The sequence below is a fragment of the Populus trichocarpa genome, chromosome 10, assembly GCF_000002775.5.
Source record: "Populus trichocarpa isolate Nisqually-1 chromosome 10, P.trichocarpa_v4.1, whole genome shotgun sequence".
Taxonomy (NCBI): Eukaryota; Viridiplantae; Streptophyta; class Magnoliopsida; order Malpighiales; family Salicaceae; genus Populus; species Populus trichocarpa.
This window is the reverse complement of record NC_037294.2, coordinates 13,657,631-13,678,677: the sequence shown is the minus strand read 5'-3', so window position 1 is coordinate 13,678,677 and position 21,047 is coordinate 13,657,631. Positions and strand designations below refer to the sequence as shown.

General features: G+C 36.3%; 2 protein-coding genes across 2 annotated transcripts; both read left to right on the top strand.

Annotated features, from left to right (window-relative positions):
• Window positions 1-1,858: 1,858 nt before the first annotated feature.
• Window positions 1,859-4,910, top strand: LOC7459807 (fructose-bisphosphate aldolase 3, chloroplastic). Its single transcript, XM_002315872.4, has 6 exons — window positions 1,859-2,201; window positions 2,652-2,921; window positions 3,031-3,140; window positions 3,267-3,357; window positions 3,698-3,967; window positions 4,429-4,910. The coding sequence occupies exons 1-6, from the start codon at window positions 2,046-2,048 to the stop codon at window positions 4,705-4,707; spliced, it is 1,176 nt and encodes a 391-aa protein (XP_002315908.3). The 5' UTR covers window positions 1,859-2,045; the 3' UTR covers window positions 4,708-4,910.
• A 1,390-nt stretch (window positions 4,911-6,300) lies between these two features.
• On the top strand, window positions 6,301-18,341 carry LOC7459805 (DExH-box ATP-dependent RNA helicase DExH5, mitochondrial). Its single transcript, XM_024610036.2, has 19 exons — window positions 6,301-6,936; window positions 7,030-7,184; window positions 7,264-7,351; window positions 7,721-7,960; window positions 9,463-9,558; window positions 10,133-10,321; window positions 10,438-10,597; window positions 10,673-10,803; window positions 11,515-11,682; window positions 11,772-12,044; window positions 12,304-12,498; window positions 14,268-14,471; window positions 14,631-14,700; window positions 14,822-14,970; window positions 15,993-16,298; window positions 16,492-16,551; window positions 16,656-16,808; window positions 16,918-17,028; window positions 17,185-18,341. Exons 1-19 carry the CDS (start codon window positions 6,514-6,516, stop codon window positions 17,644-17,646), a joined length of 3,633 nt encoding a protein of 1,210 aa, XP_024465804.1. The 5' UTR covers window positions 6,301-6,513; the 3' UTR covers window positions 17,647-18,341.
• Window positions 18,342-21,047: the final 2,706 nt, after the last annotated feature.

The window sequence follows — 21,047 nt, the reverse complement described above, 5'->3', positions numbered from 1 at the left end:
TTGGTTACAAATATTATCTTAATTAAAACACATGGGTCCCGTCATTTATATGCGGCAGGACCACGATTCTTTAGAAGCAGTATTTTAGCTTTTGCACGAGAGTTTCAACCTGTGATGGCACACTGTTCAGTGAATTGCACTGTTCACGTGCACAGTTTTTTTTTTTTATTAAGTCTGTTAATTTTTTTAAGAGTTTTTTTTTAAAAAAAATTAGTTTAGAGTAAATTAAATATACTCGCATTGTGAAATGAACAATATTTTTTTTCCTGAAAAACTAGTATAGAGTAAATTAAATTCACTCGCACTGTAATATTAATTTTATTTTATCTGATTTTATTACACGCTCACAAAATTATGAAAACTATAGTTCTGATCGGTTGAATTTTGTATGTAATGGAATTATAAATAGTTTAATGGAATAATAAAAAATATTTTATATCAAGTATTATTTATTTCATGATGTAATAAAAGTAGTTAATTCTATAATATTTAAATTTAAAACCATCAATATTAATATATATATTTTAAAATTATTTTATAACCTCAATTTCAAAAGCATTTTTAACCAAATACATTAAACTACTTTTTCTTCAACTTCAATTTCAACCACAGTTTTAATCAAACACCTATTTTTTCAAATCAACCTCAACTAAAAGTACTTTTTATAAAACAACTTTTTTTTAACCACAACCACAACAGCTACCGCAATACCAAACACACTCAAAGTCTTTACTCTAAATTCTCAACAAACTCTCATATACAAATACCCTATCACGTGGCATAAATACTCTTTTATTATTATTATTATTATTAATGTGGGTGTCTGGATAACTTGCACGTAGTTCGACTAATCCCATGGACCTTGAAGTTAACGACCATGTAAGCCTTCAGTGGTCCTAAGATTTATAGGACTCAAAATGATGATCTTTAGGGAGCAAATCTAAGATCTGATCAGTAGAGCTACACCTCTTAAGGTTATCAATACTCCTTTTTTCACTTATATATGGTAGGGGTGAGCAACAAAATCAAAAACCGAGAAACTAGAAAAAAAATAACCGAAAAAACCGAACTGTGAAAAAAAATCGATTAGAATTTTAAAAAAACCGACCAATTTGGTTTCGGTTTTATAAGCCTGAAACTGAAAAAACCGAACCAAACAGAACGCAAATCGAGAAAAACCGAACCAAACAAGAAACAAACCAAGCCAAACTGGGAAAAACGAGCCAAACCTGTTTGAATCGGTTTTTGTTCTAAAATAACCGAACCGAAACCAGTCGGTTTGAACCGGTTCCAGTTTGGTTTTGATTTTTCTTTTTAAAAAAATCAATTTAATTATTTTTTAATAAAAACTGAATTGAATATAAAATGATGACCTCTAATATATCGTCACGGTGTTCTTGAAACATTTGTCACCGAACTTTGTATACAATATCATAAATATTATTTTATATGATCCTGAAAAAAATATTTGAAGTGAAAACAGTAATTTGTTATGTGCCAAACCAAATAATTTTGCAGTGTAATGTGATGGGACTGTGTTTTTACCAATCTAGGCTTCGGTTGGCCTAGTTATTGATCGACCTATGGAGCCGGTTAGGGTTAATAGGGGCTTAAAATCTTTTCTATCAAATTTCATGATAAAGGGGTAGATTAATCAAAAAGCTAAACCAAATGAACTATGCGGGTGTGTTAGCTGGTCAAAAAAACGAATCGCTTATGACTTGTCAACAACGCGAGGACAATCTGGTAAACACGGGACAAAAACAAATCCACCTAAAGGGACTGTTTGGTATCCCCGCTTGTTTCTTGTCCTATTCCCTCCCCAGAGCTCAGTCCGGATTCCACGAGGTAAAAGTTGCAAAACACAACTATACTTCACTTTCGCACTCGTGTTATAATCCCACCTAACCACAAACACAGAACCAAAACAGAGTGAGAGAGAAAAAGAGGAAAAACCTTAGCAGACCGCGAAAGCCAATTTTCTCGTAAACGTCGAAAACCTAACTTCTCTCTCGATCTTGATCTAATTATTATATCTCGAAGTGATGGCCTGTGCAAACCTTGTAAAGCTAAACGCAGCGTCGTCTTCATGGATCGGCCAAAAGTCACCTTTCGGCCAGCGATCTCAGGGATCCTCAACTCGCCGAGTCTCCTTTTCGATCCGTGCCAACTCTTACACTGACGAGCTCGTCCAAACCGCTGTTAGTTCCATCTTCTTCTTCTTCTTTTATTTAGACTTGTTTTCGTTGCTGATGCTTTATTAGATTTGCTGGTTGACAAATCAGATATTCGAACTTGTTTATGATTAGATTGCTTGGAATGCTTCAACTGTTACATCTATTAAGCTTATGTTAAATCCAGGCATCATTTCATAAAATTTATTTTTTTGTTTTTTTAATTTCGAATTAATTATATTCTTTTCTATACATCGTTTTGCTTTCTAAAATTTATTTATATATATATGACCTGTACGTGTATATATTGAATGATTTTGTTATTTATTCCTTTCAATAATTGTTGTTCTGTATATCGCTTCAGTATCTCTAGATTTTATTCAGAATGGAAGGAGACAAAGAATTGGGTCATCATTTGTTTTTATTTACGTAGTTTATTGTGCAAAACTGAGTCTGGCTTCTGGATTGATGGTGTAGAAAACTATTGCATCACCTGGTCGTGGTATCCTTGCCATAGACGAATCAAATGCAACCTGTGGGAAGAGGTTGGCATCTATTGGCTTGGATAACACCGAAACCAACCGACAAGCATACAGACAACTTTTATTGACTACTCCTGGTCTTGGCGAATACATTTCTGGTGCCATTCTTTTCGAGGAGACACTTTACCAGTCTACAACTGATGGAAAGAAGTTCGTGGATTGCCTGCGTGATGAGAACATTGTACCTGGCATCAAAGTTGACAAGGTGCATGGTCAATAGAATTTACAAAATATAAATCATGTATTGGATATTTGGTTTTTCACTTTCACAATGAGCTTATGTATGTGTTACTACGTAACTTTTATTGTTTCAGGGTTTAGTCCCCCTACCAGGTTCAAACAACGAGTCTTGGTGCCAAGGTTTGGATGGATTGGCTTCAAGATCTGCTGAATATTACAAGCAAGGTGCACGTTTTGCTAAGTGGTAAGTCTGCTCAAGTTCTATGTAATATTGTTGTGCTTTTGTTAATCCATTTAATTTGTCTGCTATTCCAATAGCATTTTATATTCCTTGTGTTTTATTGTTGCATGATCACGTTGCAATATCCAGGAGGACTGTTGTCAGCATTCCCTGTGGCCCTTCTGCTCTGGCTGTCAAGGAAGCTGCATGGGGGCTTGCACGATATGCTGCCATTTCTCAGGTATTCTTTTGTTCTCATAGCGCATTCCTCACTCATATTTCCAAACCTTTCCAATGCATTCCTTTTCCCTTTATTCTACATCTCTTTTCTTGGCTGGGAGAGGTAGGGGTAGTCTGTGGTTTGTGCTGATTTATGTTACTTCTCAGATTTTGTTCAGGTGATTAGCAGTTTGGAATGTTGGTTGGGATTTTCCTATCTAAAAATAGGTTGACTTTTATTGTTACGAAGTTGTCAAGTCCTGATAAAGCTAAACTACACCCATTCCTCATTTTAGTACTATGAGATTCAAGTTTTTTGAGGTTCTTTGCTATTCTTTGTTGATGATAAATTTTGTGTGCAGGATAACGGTCTTGTGCCCATAGTTGAGCCTGAGATTCTACTTGATGGGGACCATCCAATTGACAGGACCCTTGAAGTTGCTGAGAAGGTCTGGTCAGAAGTCTTTTACTATTTGGCTGAAAACAATGTTGTGTTTGAGGGCATCCTACTTAAGCCTAGCATGGTAACGCCAGGGGCTGAACACAAGGAGAAGGCATCAGCAGATACCATAGCCAAATATACACTTACGATGCTTAAAAGGAGAGTACCTCCTGCAGTTCCTGGTATCATGGTATGAATACTGGAACCCTGTTTTTATCAGGAATCTAAATTGATGTACATTTATTTCTTGAACACTTCAGTTCCCTCTTCTTACCATGTGAAATTGAATAGTAAAGGTCTCGAGTGCCTAAAGCCAAATATTGCATGTCCTATAATGGGGACTGGGCTTATAAATTGAATGATATGATTGATCCTATTATTACTCGCAATTTGGTCTAGAATGTTGCCAAGTGTCCTTTTTAAGAGATTTTAAACTTCTGTTGGTGAAAGGAGATGGATACTGATTTCTTGAAAATTGGATCCAAATTTATTGTGGTAAACAGATTGATTCAAGATAGTGAAAGGAATTGAAGCTCTCCTTACAGCAATCTATATATTGACTTTAATTTGAAATTTTGTTGAATCATTGACGATGATTTGAGAGTAATTTGGTCACTGCTGCAAAGTGAGCTACTTCTGTCTACTTTTCAGTTTTTGTCTGGAGGGCAATCTGAAGTGCAAGCAACCCTCAACCTCAATGCAATGAACCAAAGCCCCAACCCATGGCATGTTTCCTTCTCATATGCACGTGCACTGCAGAACACCGTGCTCAAGACATGGCAAGGACGCCCTGATAAGGTGGAAGCTGCTCAGAAGTCACTTTTGGTGCGTGCCAAGGCTAACTCCTTGGCTCAGCTTGGAAGGTATTCTGCCGAGGGTGAAAGCGAGGAAGCTACGAAGGGAATGTTCGTAAAGGGCTATACCTATTGAGCAGCATTAATCAAACTAGTACTCCTTGCCCCCAAATAATATGTAATTTCGCCTTTTGTATTGTTCCTTGTTAATTTGCTAGCTATGCAAGCTGAGAAGTTATAGCATTAGATGATAAGCTTCTTTGTTTATTTCTTATGTGGCTAACGCCAGAGAGCTTGAATAATATCGTCGCGAAAGGAAAACTTTTGCCAGCTTCGATCGGTGAGGTGGGTTTAGTGTAATAAAGAAGAATATATATATATATATATATATATATATATGTATGTTCTTATTTTTAAAGATACATTTTGAAAATGGCCCAGCAGCGTCAAGATACATTTTAAATACATTTCTTTGAAAAAAATAATAATTACAGCCCTGTTAAGGTGATTTAAGTTGATTTAGAATGAACTTGGTCCTGGGTCGAAGAAAAAATGGTTTGGGTTGAAAAAAAATAAAGTAAGGAATTGACATGGTTTGACTCATGACCTTATTGATCTGGGGTAAATCTTCATTTTTTTTATTAGACCCTGGGTGGAACTTGTTAATTTATTTTTATCAAAATTATATATTTTTTTAAAATTAAGTTAATCCAAATTAATCTATTCATTTCCTTGTTTTTTTTTTTAATGAAATAAAATTTAAGTTATAGCATTAAGTTGATGGATTTTTTTATATATTAATTTTTATTTTTATTTTTTTAATTATTATTTATTTTATTTAAAATATATTTTTTTAATTTTATTATTTTTGAGTTTTTTTCCTATCAAATTTGATCCTTATTTTTATTTTATTTTTTTACCTTTATTTTTTTAATTTGAATTTTTTTTTTGTGATTTTATCATTTAATATCAACTTTGTCAAGAGCTGGCCTTCTTAATCAAGCTTGAGTCTACTTAATGAGTTGCGAGTTTGAGATATTAATCAAGGAATAGAAGGTTTGTCCGGATTTATTTGTTTGCTTTCTTTTATTTTTTAATATTTTAGTTTCATTACCTCGTATTTTTTTCTACTTTTTATGGGATTTTTCAAAAGTTTTGAAAATAACATGAGTTGTCTTAGTTTTTTTTTCTTGTCTTTGCTATATATAGCTTTTTTAAAATGATTTTTTTAATTATATTAAATTAGTTAATATTGCCTCGGCTTTTTTTGTGTGATATTTGTTAGATCTTGTTTTATTAAAAGGAATTTTATTTTTTTATTAAATTAAATTAAATCAACTTATCTCATCTTCAATGTTAAATGAAATTTAATAGAATATAAATATGAAATTTAACAAATTAGATTAACTCAAATTCAGAAAGTTTACTCAGATTTTGGTTTTTTTTTTGAGTTAATTTTCTTTGGTCTTATCTTTAAATATTTTCTTATGAGATTTTTTATTTATTTTGAAAAAAACATAAATTATCAAGAAATTTTAAATTAAATTAAATTAATTGATTAAATTTTTTATGGTATTTTCTTGGTTTGCTTACAGGGTTGCCATTATGATAAAGCGGGCAATCTCTTTCCATTACATGGAATATAGATTTTTCTTGTTTTATATCAATGAAAATCTTTTTTTACACTGTAAAAATAAGTGACCCGGCCTATAAATTTAGCTATCAAATTCGAAAACTAAATGAGGTGCAGATGGCGGAGCGAAAAAGAAAGGAGGTAGAAAGACAAGGCGCGTGAAAATAGACACTATCGTTTCGATCTAGAAGGACAAGCTCGCTCAACTCAACTGTTAAGCCGGCACACCGCCAGAGAACAACCTGAAGAATCATCGATCAGAACCTGTAAAATTTTTCCACCAAAAACGATACCGTTATTTCACCTCGCATGCTATCTTCTCTCCTTCATTCACCTCCCTGGCAAATTCCCCAAACCGTAAAACCCTCGACATCTGTCTCCTCCACAGCAATGAAGGACCGGTCGCCGCCTTCCTCATTAGGCGCCGTTTACGTCCCTCCACACTGCCGTATCCGCTCCCTCGTCTCCACTCCCTACTGTCACTCCTCCTCTAATGCTTCTTCTCCTTATCCTCCAATTGGCTCCAAATTTCGCGAAAATCACAGCGAGAGCACTACTGTTTTAAACCCTAGAAACCGTCCTCCTCTTCATCAACAACAGAGAAACGGCGTCGCTGATAATAATGATTTTAACAGTAATAAGAAACCGGCACCGAAATTTGTTTCTGCCTACGATGACCGAGAATCAGAGGAAGGCTCTGATCTTGAAACGGACTCCCCCGTGGTTCAACCTGTGAGTAACGTATCGATCAATGTAATTTCGATATCGAATCAATTTAGCTTAATTTTTAATTTTTTAATTGTTCTTCAAAACTCTGGTTGTTAGGGTGCTTACCTTTCTGATGACATTGAGGAGTGGAAACGGAAATTAACAATGCTTTTGCATGACAAGGAGAAGCAAGAGTTGATTTCAAGAGAGAAAAAGGACCGGCGTGATTTTGAGCAAATAGCTGCTCTTGCGAGTAAAATGGGCTTGCACAGGTGGTATCTTGTATTTCTTGATATACTGCTGGTTTCCATTTGGTGTTTTTACTGATTTTGTTTTTATTTATCTTGGCAGCCATTCCTATGCGAAAGTTGTTGTTTTTAGCAAGGCTCCGCTTCCAAACTACAGATTTGATTTGGATGACAAGCGTCCGCAGAGGGAGGTACTTTCTCCTGCTTCTATTTACAAAGTTCTGCTCTCATCTGTCTGATGTAGTTTTGGTTCATAAACCAAAACAATGTCGTTATTAGCTTTGAAAGCTGAATTGCTGAAGTGTTATTTCCTTTTTTGCTCTTTTCTGGCCCCTGTTTTTGCACGCTTCATCTCGTCCTAAGCTCTTAAATCTCTTTCAATTGAATTTTAGGTCCGAAACACCGCATATGTATTTTCAATGTCCATTTATTCTTGTTTTCTTTTGTACATTTGTTTGCCCCTTGTTGGAAAAACCTTCTGCATGTTCCATATACAGCTTTTGTACTTTTCATTAGACATGGTTTGTGAGCTTTAAATTGAAGGTTTGAAGAATTGGCAGGTGAACTTACCTCTTGGTTTGCTACAAAGAGTTGATGCTTATCTTGGAGACTACCTCTATCAAAGGTCCAGGATTAATAGTAATTTTCCAGATACATTTTCTAGATCAAGCAGTAGTAGTCTCTCCACAGATGATGGGCTTTTTGAGCAACCTGAGCCACTGGCATCCAGTAAGGCTGTTACGGAGAAAATTCTGTGGCGGAGAAGTATGCAATTGTGTGATCAGCAACAAGCTTGGCAGGTTATCTTACCCTGAATAATACGGAACTTTGTCATGTATCTATTTCTATATCAATGCATCTCTTCCATATAGCTATCATCTCAGGCAAATCTCCATACCAGTTACTTTGTGAAAAATTGCCTCAAGAAAAATCCTGGAGAAAAACCAGTCCCACTGGCTTTGGAACAATCGTTCTTTTGCGACTTGAGAGGATAGACAGCATGTAAACACAATTACTATTATTATTTATTATTAAAAAGCAGCTTTGCAGATGGGCTTTAAACCCCTGCCACTGCTAGGAAGGTGGCTCCTCGTCTCGCGCAAATAAATGAATAGTATTGGTTTTCCACTTTGTTTTCCCACACTTGCATACAAGTCCCATATGATCCAATATCTTCTCAGGTAGATAATTAATGTACTTTTTTAACTAAAAATTACACACCAAAATTAGTTTGTCGTTTTTTTTTTTTAAAAAGGGATGTGATATTGGGATTTCATTCACGGGAAAAATTTGAGCTGTATGTATTTTATAAAATTTAATATCCTGAACTAATTATTAGGCTCCGATACCAGTATATTCTACTCTTTTCACTGATAAGATACCCCATTATTTTTTTTTAAATAAAAAAACCTAATAAATACGATGTCCTAGGCTTTACACTGGTAGACCCATGTTCGAACCTCTGTTCATAACACCATCACTTTATTATTATGGTGGCAGGGTTAATTTTTAAAAGATTCCTTTTCGTTTTTTACCTTAAATAAAATTTGGATTATTTTCTTTTGGCATTGCTCCATGTCTTAGCTTAGATAATTGTAGGTGCCTTGCGCATTCTCAAACTTGGGTTGTTTACGGGGACAAATCCAGACTTCAGTTCTTGGAGGAGCTAAAGTGTTGCATTTTCATTTTGCAATGGCCATTTTCACATAAATGTTCTGAAAATTTGTAGAGAGAGTCCCTCTTGTAACTAGCAGTTTTGGATTGCACCTTGTCATGTAACAGACCTTAGCTCACCATTTTTATTATATCAATGTGGTGGACCACAGGATTTTTCAAATTATATGTGCAAATAAGATTTGGACAATAATATCATCAGTTTCAGACAACATTTGGAGTTCCTTGTCCTTGCATTTAGTTTGTAATCCTAATGAAGGGGAAAATGTTCATCAGGCCCTTACTAGTTTGTGTTTATACAGTCTATCATAATATCCTGAGCCAAAACCATTTTTTACAAGTGGATACTGGTCCAGACTTAAGACTTGCTAACTCTCCTCTTCATTGAGGTTGTCTATAAGTCTGGATGGTGCTAGGTAACTTGTTGCCCAGGTAAGAATACATGCACAGAGTACTTGCAAAGATTGTATGAGATTCTAGTATGTTTATTCATAGTTTTGTTAAACATTGATTTTTTTTTTAATTTTTTGATTAAAGAACTTGAAGAGGTTTAATTTTTTTTTTGCGGTATGTTTCCTGATTTGAATTCTGAAATATGATGAAGTTAGTTTTTTTTAATTTCTTTTAGGAATCTCCAGAAGGCTGCAAGATGCTTGAATTTCGTAAAACTCTTCCTGCTTACAAAGAGAAGGATGCCATATTGGCAGCCATTTCACAAAATCAGGTTTGTAATGCATAGGTCTTTTGTACTTTTTTCTTTTCCTCTTTTTTTTTATAAGTTGTTTGGTTCCAACTTTGCATGGAAATCTGTTGTCATTAATTTTCTTAAATGAAGGTATCTGTCTGTGTTTCTAAGAAATGAATGTATTCAGCATAAGGGTTAAGAGCTCACACTTGGTTTGTATAAAGTTTATTCAAGCTTGTCTAAATGCACCAAGCTAGAATACCTTTATGTTACCATAAATTTCCTTGTCTATAATCCATCTCTCCTGCTACTAAACCTCCTTTGAAGTTCATTGCAATGATGTAATAAGCTTGTCAAAAGGAAATCATTACTTCGGTTAGGTTTTCTGTATTTGAAGATGGTAAATCCTGTGGTCTACTGAACTTTCAAGTTTTTTGTCTTAATTTTTTTATTGGGATGTTATTGTTATATATTGAAGTTGAACTTCCACACACACGAGGATGGAAAGAATTGTTATGCTGGTGTGGATTGATTCCTAGCTTTGCTTGTCAATATTATTCAAGAATTAATGCTTCATGATTTGCAATAAAGCCTAACTTTTTGTATTTTACAGATTGTTATAATCTCTGGTGCAACTGGCTGCGGCAAAACCACGCAAATTCCACAATTCATTTTAGAATCTGAGGTAGAATCTGTTCGTGGAGCTGTTTGTAATATTATATGTACACAGCCAAGACGAATATCTGCTATGTCTGTTTCTGAAAGAATTGCTTCAGAGAGAGGGGAGAAATTGGGTGAACGTGTGAGTTTCTTCTCAGAAACATTCTGGGTTACTTTGTCCGAATCACTACCTTCTATCAGTAACACATTTCAAGAAATTGAAGCAAATCTTGTTGTTTTATTGGCTTTTGTTTGAAGGTCGGATACAAGGTTCGGCTTGAGGGTGTAAAGGGAAAGGATACCCACCTTCTCTTCTGTACCACTGGCATCCTGTTGAGAAGACTGCTTGTTGATAGAAGTTTAAAAGGAATAACTCATGTGATTGTGGATGAGATTCACGAACGTGGAATGAATGAGGGTAACTTTTAGCTGTTTGAGGTTTTATTTTGGGGATGATGAGATCTGATTTCTCACAATGAACTTTTGACACCAGATTTTCTGCTCATTGTCCTTAAGGATCTCCTTCCTCATCGGCCAGAACTGAAGCTGATTCTGATGAGTGCAACCCTTGATGCCGAGCTTTTCTCATCATATTTTGATGGAGCTCCAATACTACGCATTCCAGTAAGCTAAAAGTCCAGTTAGCAGTGTTGCACCGTCTTCGTTCATTGTTTGTCGAGGCAATTTATAGTTAGAATCCATCAGTATATGAATTTGCTTGGTCATTGCACTGGTATGACAAGCATCTGGTGATACAAACAATTTACCAGTGGATTTCTTGATTTTCTGCCTTCAATAATACATTGAAATGATGGTCATTGTTTATTCTACCCTAGTTTTAAAGAATAAAAATATGAGTTCACAGGATAGTAGAATTATTTTTTTGTTAGAAGAAGGTGCAGTGAGACTCTTTTTGATTGTATACTAAATAATCCACCAGTTTAGGCAATGTGATGAGTAAAGTTGAAAATGCGGAGTGACATCTATTCTGACGAGCAAAGATGGGCTATGGTACTTTTTTCTGATTTCATTATTGTTTGAGAACAACTCTCCACATTTATTGTGGTCATCTTATTTTTATTCAATCTTAAATTACCCAATGTAGTTAGGAAGTTCTGTTTCTTTCTTTATTGTTGTTGTGGTAAATATTTCCTTAATGCTGATTGGTCTTGCCATGACTGGTTAAAACTTATTTATTCAATGTGCATCCATCTATTTTGGCATGTTAAATCTTTTATTTGTCTCTTAACATTATTATTATTATTATTATTATTATTGCAATCCATGGGTTGGAAGGTTTGTTCTAATGGTCCTTCTTTTAACGGTCTTATTTAGGGTTTTACATTCCCGGTACGAACTCATTTTCTGGAAAATATTCTGGAAATGACGGGTTACAGATTGACCCAATGCAACCAAATTGATGGTTATGGTCAGGAAAAGATGTGGAGGATAGGCAAACAAGCTCCGAGAAAAAGGAAGAGTCAAATTGCTTCAAGTGTTGAGGTATAGATGTTCTTAAGGTTATATTCTACCATTTTGTAATTTTTATATATTTTGATTTTTCTTTTTGCATTTTGAAAAAATATAATCAGGATGCTCTTAGAACAGCCGATTTTAAGGAGTACAGTAGCCAGACTCGGGAGTCTTTGTCATGTTGGAATCCTGATAGCATAGGTTTTAATCTTGTTGAATATCTCTTATGTAATATTTGTGAGAATGAGAGGCCAGGTGCTGTTCTTGTTTTCATGACGGGGTGGGATGACATAAGTTCTTTGAAGGATAAGCTTCAAGCTCATCCTTTCTTAGGAGATCCAAGCCGAGTCTTGTTGCTCACTTGCCATGGTTCTATGGCCAGCTCAGAGCAGGTAATTTTATTCTTTTAATTTACTCTTCTGATTATTAATTTGATTTGACTGTGTAGTTTCTTGCCACTCATATGCTTATTTTCTGCAAATTAATAAGTAACCAATAGTGGAAAGTAGAACAGCAAATTCTTACTGCATATTTCAGCTGCTTTTTACTAAGATATTTTTTTGGTATCCTATCTTTTAAGATTGCACAGGACATTCTTCCCTTTCAATTTTCTTAAACATTACTAATATGATGTATTTGGAATGCATTTAGAGGTTAATATTTGATGAGCCTGAAGAGGGTGTGCGGAAAATAGCACTGGCTACTAATATTGCTGAGACAAGTATCACTATCAATGATATTGTTTTCGTTCTTGACTGTGGGAAAGCAAAGGAGTCTTCCTATGATGCATTGAATAACACTCCTTGTCTGCTTCCTTCCTGGATTTCTAAGGTTTCTGCTCAACAAGTAAGTTCCTCTGTTGGAGATATGAGCTACAAGATGGCATCTGGTGTTGTTTTTTAGTACATGTTGTGTTTTGATCATCTGAAAAAGTCATCCTCACAATTTCTTATCAAGCATTCTTTCTCTCTTTTAATAACCTCATCGTCAAATAAATTCCTGTATTGGTTCGACACATGGTGGGCTAGTGGGACAGGTATTTCCCCTCCCCAGCATGTGTAGAGTCTGTAATTACTGCCTTGGCAAGTAACAGGGAAGTAGCACTTGTAGTTTTTGTACATGAAATTCATTTTGGTGACCAGATAGTAGGTGGTCTCGTATGAACTTTAGTGGTTGATAAATTAGATTGGTCATTGAAGGCAAGCCAATTATCTACAAAGAGCCATTTAAGTTAGCTTTTTAGAACTAGAATAGTTTCATTTTTCCCCTCATCATGTGTGTATGTTTTGTGGGCATGCATTCATCAGAACCATGGTTTAAGTAGCTGTGTCATGTTGCTTAACAGTTACCACCAACAAAGATTTTCACATATTTGACTAAAATCAGTCAGCACTAATAGTTTCAATGAATGTCAAATCATTTATAAAAAAATATTTAACCCCTAGCTGATGCATGCACTGATCACAACAATTCAGTGTAGTGTTGAATTCAGATTGAAGATATTACTGACCAACTTTAGTTGACTGGATTAATGCAGTTAATGAGGGTTATGCATTATTGTAGCACTACTTGATCTACTGTTAACTTAGTTTGATCAGCCTTTTTGGTTGGGGGTTAAGCATGGTTGGCCTTAATCCTGAAAAGGGGGTTTGTTTTTGTAGAATTGTTAGAGTATGAAAATGATATTTCTCTTATCCTTGATGCATGAGTACAGTATGTATATATACAGGTCTAGGATTAATCTAAATCCCTAGAATCAAGCTATAATTGAATGCATATAAATCAGCCCTGCAATCAGCCCTATAACTGAAAGCCCTATAGTTGACTTACTCTATTAAGAACAATAATCAATCCTATAATTGATTTACTATATTTACAACAGTTTTAATAGGAAGAGCTATACAGGGTTAAGCGACCACCACTATTTCCCCTGCCTTGGCCACTGTAATAACAATTCAGGAGTTTTCTACAATGCCTTGTGTCAAGTTGCAAAACCCTTGTCGCTAAATTCCTTTTTCTAAAAGTTTGGTTGAGATGGTTTAGTATTAGGGTGTTTCCATTGTTTATTGGATCTTATGTGGCCCTTATTCCTGCCATTCCTTTCCCAACAATATCTCTTAAGGTATGCATTTCATTTGGAGTTGGCCTCCTGGTTACCTAATTGGGCTAGCCCACTCTACTGGCTAGAGTAGAAAGTTACATTCTCTGCCCAACTTCTCGTTCAAATCTAGGCAATCACTGGATTCCTGTAATTAAACAATAAAAAATTTATATGATAAGTAGACAGGGTTGAAGATAGTTTATTTAGTAGAAAGAATATGAAACTATAGCCTTGTAGCGAGTGCGCAGTTAAAAGAAAAGGAGGGAAAAGGAACAAAAGAATTTATTTTATTCTTGTAAGTTGTAATACATAAAAGGAAGAAGCTAGATCAAGGAACGTTACTCTATCTGCTTAAATGCTTACAGTATGGCATATATTTGGCCTGCAGGAAGAGATGCAACTATTTCTGTATCATGTCACAATGCCAATTTTTTTATTTGTCTGCTTAATTGATATTTTCAAATTCACGTTTACTAACCATGTTTGGTTTCTCTTTATATTTTGTATAATGTAGAGAAGAGGAAGAGCTGGCCGCGTTCAACCAGGAGAATGTTATCACCTCTATCCTAGGTGTGTATATGATGCTTTTGCAGAGTACCAATTGCCAGAAATTTTGAGAACGCCTTTGCAGTCTATTTGTCTACAAATCAAAAGTCTGAAACTTGGAAGCATATCTGACTTTCTATCTAGGGCTTTGCAGTCGCCTGAGTTATTAGCGGTACCCTTCTTTCTTATTTTTATATTCTTGTGACATGCTTAGGCTTCCTTTTATTTTTTGCCCTTGCCTGTAGAAATTATTGTCAACTTTTCCCTTCATACAAGTGATTTTCTCATGCCTACCTCTTTTGACCTTTTGCTTTCAATTTATGTATTATAGGTTCAAAATGCCATTGAATATTTAAAAATCATCGGAGCCTTGGATCAGAATGAAAACTTGACTGTTCTAGGTAGGCCTAAATCTCTCTATATATTCTTTATCAGTTTTTAGATTTGTGTAACTTATGCTAATGCAAAAGCATATATTGATGGTAAGATTTTGTTCCACTCAATCTGACTATCACTTGGCAGGTCGATATTTGACTATGCTTCCAGTGGAGCCTAAGCTTGGAAAAATGCTCGTTTTAGGTGCTATTTTGAATTGCCTGGATCCAGTACTAACTGTTGTTGCAGGTCTTAGTGTCAGAGATCCTTTCTTGATGCCATTGGACAAGAAGGATGTAAGTCACCTTCCAAATCTTATATTGTTAGATGAAAGTCATATTCTCTATGTGCTTTGATGAGGATGAAAGCAAAAAATCTTATATTTATGGCTGGGTCTGCTATCGGCTTCAATGGGCTGCACATGATTGCATTACGCTTTTCTTAATAATTCATATGAATATGATCATGCAAACTTCCTTTTCCCTTTAGTTGCTTTTGTTGAGATTGTAGTTAGGCTTAGGTATTACCAATTGGCATGCAAGTATTAGATGTCACCATAGTGAAGGGGGAAACAAACTGTTGACTCAGGTTTCTGTCCTGATATAGATTTAGCATAGCAGTGGCTAGCAAGGGAGCTTTTGGATTGCACTTCTAATAATGGCTGGAAACTCTGCAGCTTTGATGCTGTGTGGTTGCCTGAAGATATGAATATTCTTTGGGTAGTAGGGCTTTACTGTTTTTCTTTTTGTGGCATGTGACTGTTGTGGGTGTTTGTGTGCATTGAGGTTTGGGGGTGTGGGATTCCAGTTGTAGGCCAGTAGCATAGTGATAATGAAGTCTGAAACGCTGCTGATTATTCTTGCTTGTTATTCTTAAAATATGATCATTTAGGAGGTGTTTGTTTTGCATGAAAATTTTACAGCGAAATGTTTTCTTGATTTTCTCCTAAAATATTTGTTAGGAAAATTGGTCAACATAAAATATTTTACAATCAACCTTTAAACCTTGCTAATTTATCGGTGTATATTTTCAGCTCATGAAGTTTCATAAAATAATTTATGGATAATAATCCACTTACAATCTTTTAATTATTTCAACCACCACCACCTTGCTGCTGCCACAACCACTACTCCTCAACAACCACCATCTCCATCTCCATCTGCACCACCATCCCACAACCACTACTCCTATCAATGCAACACATCTTCATCATCATTCTACTATCATCATATCATTACTTGCCAAACATCGTAAATTTTTTTCCATTTGTAAAATATTTTACTCTGAAAAACCCTTAATGTCTATTTGTGCTATGCAGCTTGCAGAGGCTGCAAAATCTCAGTTTTCCGGTGATTATAGTGACCACCTAGCACTTGTCCGAGCCTATGAGGGCTGGAAAGATGCTGAAAGAGATCTTTCTGGATATGAGTACTGCTGGAAAAATTTTCTCTCAGTGCAATCTATGAAAGCTATTGATTCTCTTCGGAAGGAGTTCTTCTCCTTGCTCATGGATACCGGCCTTGTCGATGGCAACCCAACCACCTGCAATGCATGGAGCCACGATGAGCATCTGGTTCGAGCAGTTATTTGCAGTGGCCTCTATCCTGGAATTTGCTCCATTGTGGTGAGTCATTTTATTTTCATGGGTTTTTATGCTTTCACATCATCATCATCTGAATTGTGATGTTCCTTTGATTTGAAATGGCCTATTTATTTTATAAATGTGCTATTTAGATGATGTGGTGGGAAAAGAGGGATGATACTTAATTTTGTGTGCTTTTCACAAATCATGAGTGCTGACTTAATTCCATGTACAGCACAATGAGAAGTCATTTTCACTAAAAACCATGGAGGATGGCCAGGTGCTTCTGCACTCTGTAAGTTCCCTCTTCCTTAATGTTATCTCTTCTCTTCTGAAATATGTGTAAGGGGATCCGTGTCCTTGTTCTCTTTTTAGTTGCTTGGTATTTTCTCTCCCCAGAACTCGGTTAATGCTCGAGAATCAAAAATCCCCTATCCATGGCTGGTTTTCAATGAGAAGATAAAAGTTAATAGTGTTTTTCTCCGGGATTCAACTGCTGTTTCTGATTCAGTGCTGCTTCTATTTGGCGGGAGCATATCTAGAGGGGATGCTGTGAGTTTTTCTCATCTCTTAAAAATCACTTGCTAGCTGGAGTTGCATCACTGCGTGTGGTGGTTTTTCTTTTACTGACCATGTTTATCCATGCATAATTCTCTTACAGGATGGGCACTTGAAAATGTTGGGAGGATTTCTGGAATTCTACATGCAACCTTCTGTAGCAGAAATGTATCAGAGCTTGAGGAGAGAGCTCGATGAGCTGATTCAGACCAAAGTAGGCAAACGTTCGATGGGAACTGGATTTATATTTTTACATTAGTTTTGATATGTTTTGTGTGCCGTCTCTCCACTTCTCTTGCTAAAAGTTTCCAACTGTTAAAGGGTCTGATATTGTTAATTTTTGTCAATTGTTCGTGGTGAATATTGACAGCTGCTGAATCCCAGGATGGACATACACATGCACCATGAGCTTCTCTCTGCAGTGCGTTTGTTAGTTTCAGAGGATAATTGTGATGGCAGATTTGTGTTCGGTTGCCATTTCTTCAAGTCCTCAAAACCAGCTGTTTTTGCTACACAGCCAACCTTAATTTCAAGGGGTGATAGTGGACCTGGAGGTGATAATTCCAAGAGTCAGCTCCAGACATTGCTCACCCGGGCAGGATATGCTGCACCATCGTACAAGACAAAGCAATTGAAGAACAACCAATTTCGCGCCACTGTTGAGTTCAATGGAATGCAAATTATGGGACAGCCTTGCAACAACAAGAAGAGTGCAGAAAAAGATGCAGCGGCTGAAGCCCTGCAGTGGCTGGTGGGTGGGACCCAAACAAGCCAGGAATACATTAATCACATGTCAATGTTGCTAAAGAAGAGCAAAAAGGATCATTACTAAAAAAGGTTTCTGAAGCTTCCTATAGACTGCTTTTTTGGAGAGCCACTAGCTGAACCTTTTGTTCCCAGCAATTCTTGAACTCAAGGAAATGTAGTCTTGTTGTTATGTAGGTCCAACTCTCCTTCTCCCTTCTTAAAGAGGAAAAGGATGGTTGAATGACAATGTCACTTTAGCAAACCTAACCTTATCTTGATAAAGGGTCATGGCCATTAGCAATTGGACAGATGCTCAAGTCCACGACAGGAGCTGCAAGCTAATGCTAATAACTTGTGAGTGATTTGGAATATCAGATAACCTGCATTTAGACATGGAGTTGAGCTGAAGAGTCACCGTTAAGAGAACTGGTATGGATCTCTCCACTTTATCCAGTTCATGCTTTTCCTGTGGAGCTGCATGATTGACAATGCCTGAAAGTGTAATCATCCGAGACCAAGCACTTCTGATTTGTCGCACAGCATCAGAGATGGGAATCAGAGCTAACCCCTGTTTCGAGTCCAGTATTCATTTTGATTGGACTTTTGTATAGTTAGATGGAAAAAAAATTAGGATGCCCGGAACATCATGGGGGCTGTATATACGAATGTGTAAATTATTCTTACATGATTTTTAGCTACTTTCCTTGTCATGGAAGGATCCAGGGTACAAAGACCTGTTATTCTGTTATCCCCATGGATATATTATATTGTTCATTTGCATGTCTGTTGTCTTTAAGGTGGAAGGATCCGGATTTGTACAACAGCTTTGGTTTGTTTCAACTTGGATAATAGGAATGCGAGTTGCAACCACTTTGAGGTCCTCAACCTTAAAGTACTCAGATTTGGCGCAGTGGAGGAGATTTCAGGTGGTTTTGCTTGATGGACGCATGGGGTTCGGTTCAACTAGGTAGATTGAATTTTAATTTGGGATAGCAGTTGGTTGTAGTCAAGTTTTTCCAGTCTCTGAAAACCGAGCAAAAATTGTCAGTAATTATAAATGCTATTGATGGCTAACGAAGAATTCGAGTTTCTAGATGAGAGCTAATCACATCTAGAGGCAGATGGACCGAGTGGCTGCAAGATATTAATGAAAACACGCTACTGTAATCAGATGATTTTGAGGAATGTCATTGACCTCTTTCTCGCCAGTCATCTTAATTTGATGGTGATTGGTTAAGACAATAACATCCGAGGCCCCCTGCCTGGATTTTATAACGACATGAAGATTCTACTGATAAGGGAATCAAAAAAAGAGGCGAACACTAACCAAGTAACCATCCATCATTATCTTTATATGTAGCAAACGTACTCTGCTTTTGAAGAACTCAGAATAGTGATGAATCTAGTGATAATACATCTGATGGACTCGGCTTTGGCAGCTTGCTCCAAGTCTCATTCTAAACACTAAGGTCCCTTTACTGCTCAGAACATGACCACTGCACTAAAGCTTCCAAGTGAAGCCAGCACAGACCATTGTTGGGTTTGCATGTCCGTGACTTTGGTAAGTATTTCCTCCACATGTTTTTTAGTATAGCATACATTGCATTTGCATGTGATCATGGCGAGTATTGTATTAGGAGATGAGCTGTTGAAAGTCTTGACTGTTGTGTTGACAGATAGATCTGTTGGTTAATATAAAAACTGTTTTCCTTTCCACAAGCATCACTAGGGATAAAATTAACTTTCTCAAATCTAAAGCCTTCTTGACTTTTTCTTAATGACAAGGGGGGGGAAATGAACCTCAAGCTCATCAGATTCATCAACGATTCTTCTCCGCCACTTGTTACGGGATCTCGATCCCTTGAATTTTATAGCAAAATCACATGACCATCCTCGAAACGACATTGATTTTGCTGTCGGGGTCAGGCCAAGGTAGATCAGGTAAAATAATTTTGAGATCCGACCGTAAGACTACGGGACAGGCTGGGTAAGGTTTGCTCCTCCATGTCAAGATTCTTCTTTACAAGAGTAAGAAATGATCTTATTGTATTTTTATTTTTATTTCTAAATTAAGTTTTGCTACTAGAGGGGGGAAACTAGAAGTCAGAAAGTGGAAGCAAAGATGTGCTATTGTCTGGAATTCTATCATCCTCAAATTGTACTTCGTTACATCTTACTTGTAGAGATCTCGGTAAGTTAGTGCCCAATTGACCCTAATGAATGTGACCCCAAGCATGTTACGAAGCATCTTCGTCGTTACGCTGTAACGTTGCCGGGGTGTCGGGCCCTAATAAATGCCCGTAGGAATTGAGAGTAGTAGTGTTAGGGTCCCTTCATATTTGAATCGTGACTTTAATTTGTGTGGATCGTTTTCAATGGTTGCGAGAATGAGGAGCTCCTTGGCCCACATCTTGCTAGCTTGAAATCGCAAGCACAATTTAATAGGCCGAGAAAGGGTCGGGTTCATGTATGTTTCTTCCAGATCCTTAACATCTGGGGCAAGTGGGGAAGTTTGCTGGCTGTCGATGAAAAATATCGATTGCGATAGGATAGTCGGTCTGTCCATTGAAGGGGTGTGATATTTTGCTTCTGGCTCCAAATTGTTCGGCCCTACTTTGCCAGGGGTAAAAACCTTTTCGGACCTCGGACTATATGAAAAACCTCGTAATTGCACATTCCCCACTCTCTCGATCTCTCTCTCTACCCGATAGAAATTCAAATAAAACCTAAATCAAAACCCAAAGAAACACGAAATTAAAAGCATAAATTTACTTTGAAATTCGGCAAGTGAAACCCTAACCTTAAAATTAAAAAAAAATGATTTTTACTTTGAAACAACTAATTAACCACGTGTTTATGTTCGATCAGATTTACTTTATTTTTTATATATGTTTATTGAGTTTTGATTTATTGGTTGTGCTGGCTGTAAACACACATTAACAAAGTGACGGCAATGGAGAAGTGAAGAAATATAGTTCAAAGTTGAGAAACAGAGGAAAGAAGGAGATGTTGATTGCCTTTAATTGACCAAATTGATTCATTGTGCTTGGAATTCCTGAAGGGTATGTTGCGTATTAGGAATTGTTCAGCATGTAATTAATGGAATAATTGTGATAATGTTTTTGTTATCTTTTAACGGGAACCTGGCAGCAAATGGAATGTGTTATCCGAAATTACACGATAAGATATTATTTAAAATTATATTATAAAATATGTATATAGCGTGTTGTGGTCTATGAAAATTGCGGTAGCAAAGTGTTACTGTCGTTAAACTATGAGCTGTTTAACGTGATTTATCCAGAATTTGATGTTCTTTGACACTAAAATTGCACATCAATGCCTACTGCAACTTATTCTGAAGCCTCTTTGGGAAGAATTAATCGGAGCACGTAGAGATTTTATGCAAATTAGATGAATTATGTTATTTGTTAATTGAATGAATAGAGGGATAATATTATACATTATTTAATTATTTTAGGGATAAAA

What these genes read in the sequence shown, in the direction of transcription:
- LOC7459807 (XM_002315872.4), top strand. Translation starts at nt 2,046, where the DNA reads ATGGCCTGTGCAAACCTTGTAAAGCTAAACGCAGCGTCGTCTTCATGG. An exon ending in ACGAGCTCGTCCAAACCGCT is followed by an intron (nt 2,202 to 2,651) that starts GTTAGTTCCATC and finishes TTGATGGTGTAG; the next exon opens with AAAACTATTGCATCACCTGG. An exon ending in GATATGCTGCCATTTCTCAG is followed by an intron (nt 3,358 to 3,697) that starts GTATTCTTTTGT and finishes TTTTGTGTGCAG; the next exon opens with GATAACGGTCTTGTGCCCAT.
- LOC7459805 (XM_024610036.2), top strand. Translation starts at nt 6,514, where the DNA reads ATGCTATCTTCTCTCCTTCATTCACCTCCCTGGCAAATTCCCCAAACC. An exon ending in AGTCGCCTGAGTTATTAGCG is followed by an intron (nt 14,472 to 14,630) that starts GTACCCTTCTTT and finishes TATGTATTATAG; the next exon opens with GTTCAAAATGCCATTGAATA. An exon ending in TGAAAACTTGACTGTTCTAG is followed by an intron (nt 14,701 to 14,821) that starts GTAGGCCTAAAT and finishes ATCACTTGGCAG; the next exon opens with GTCGATATTTGACTATGCTT.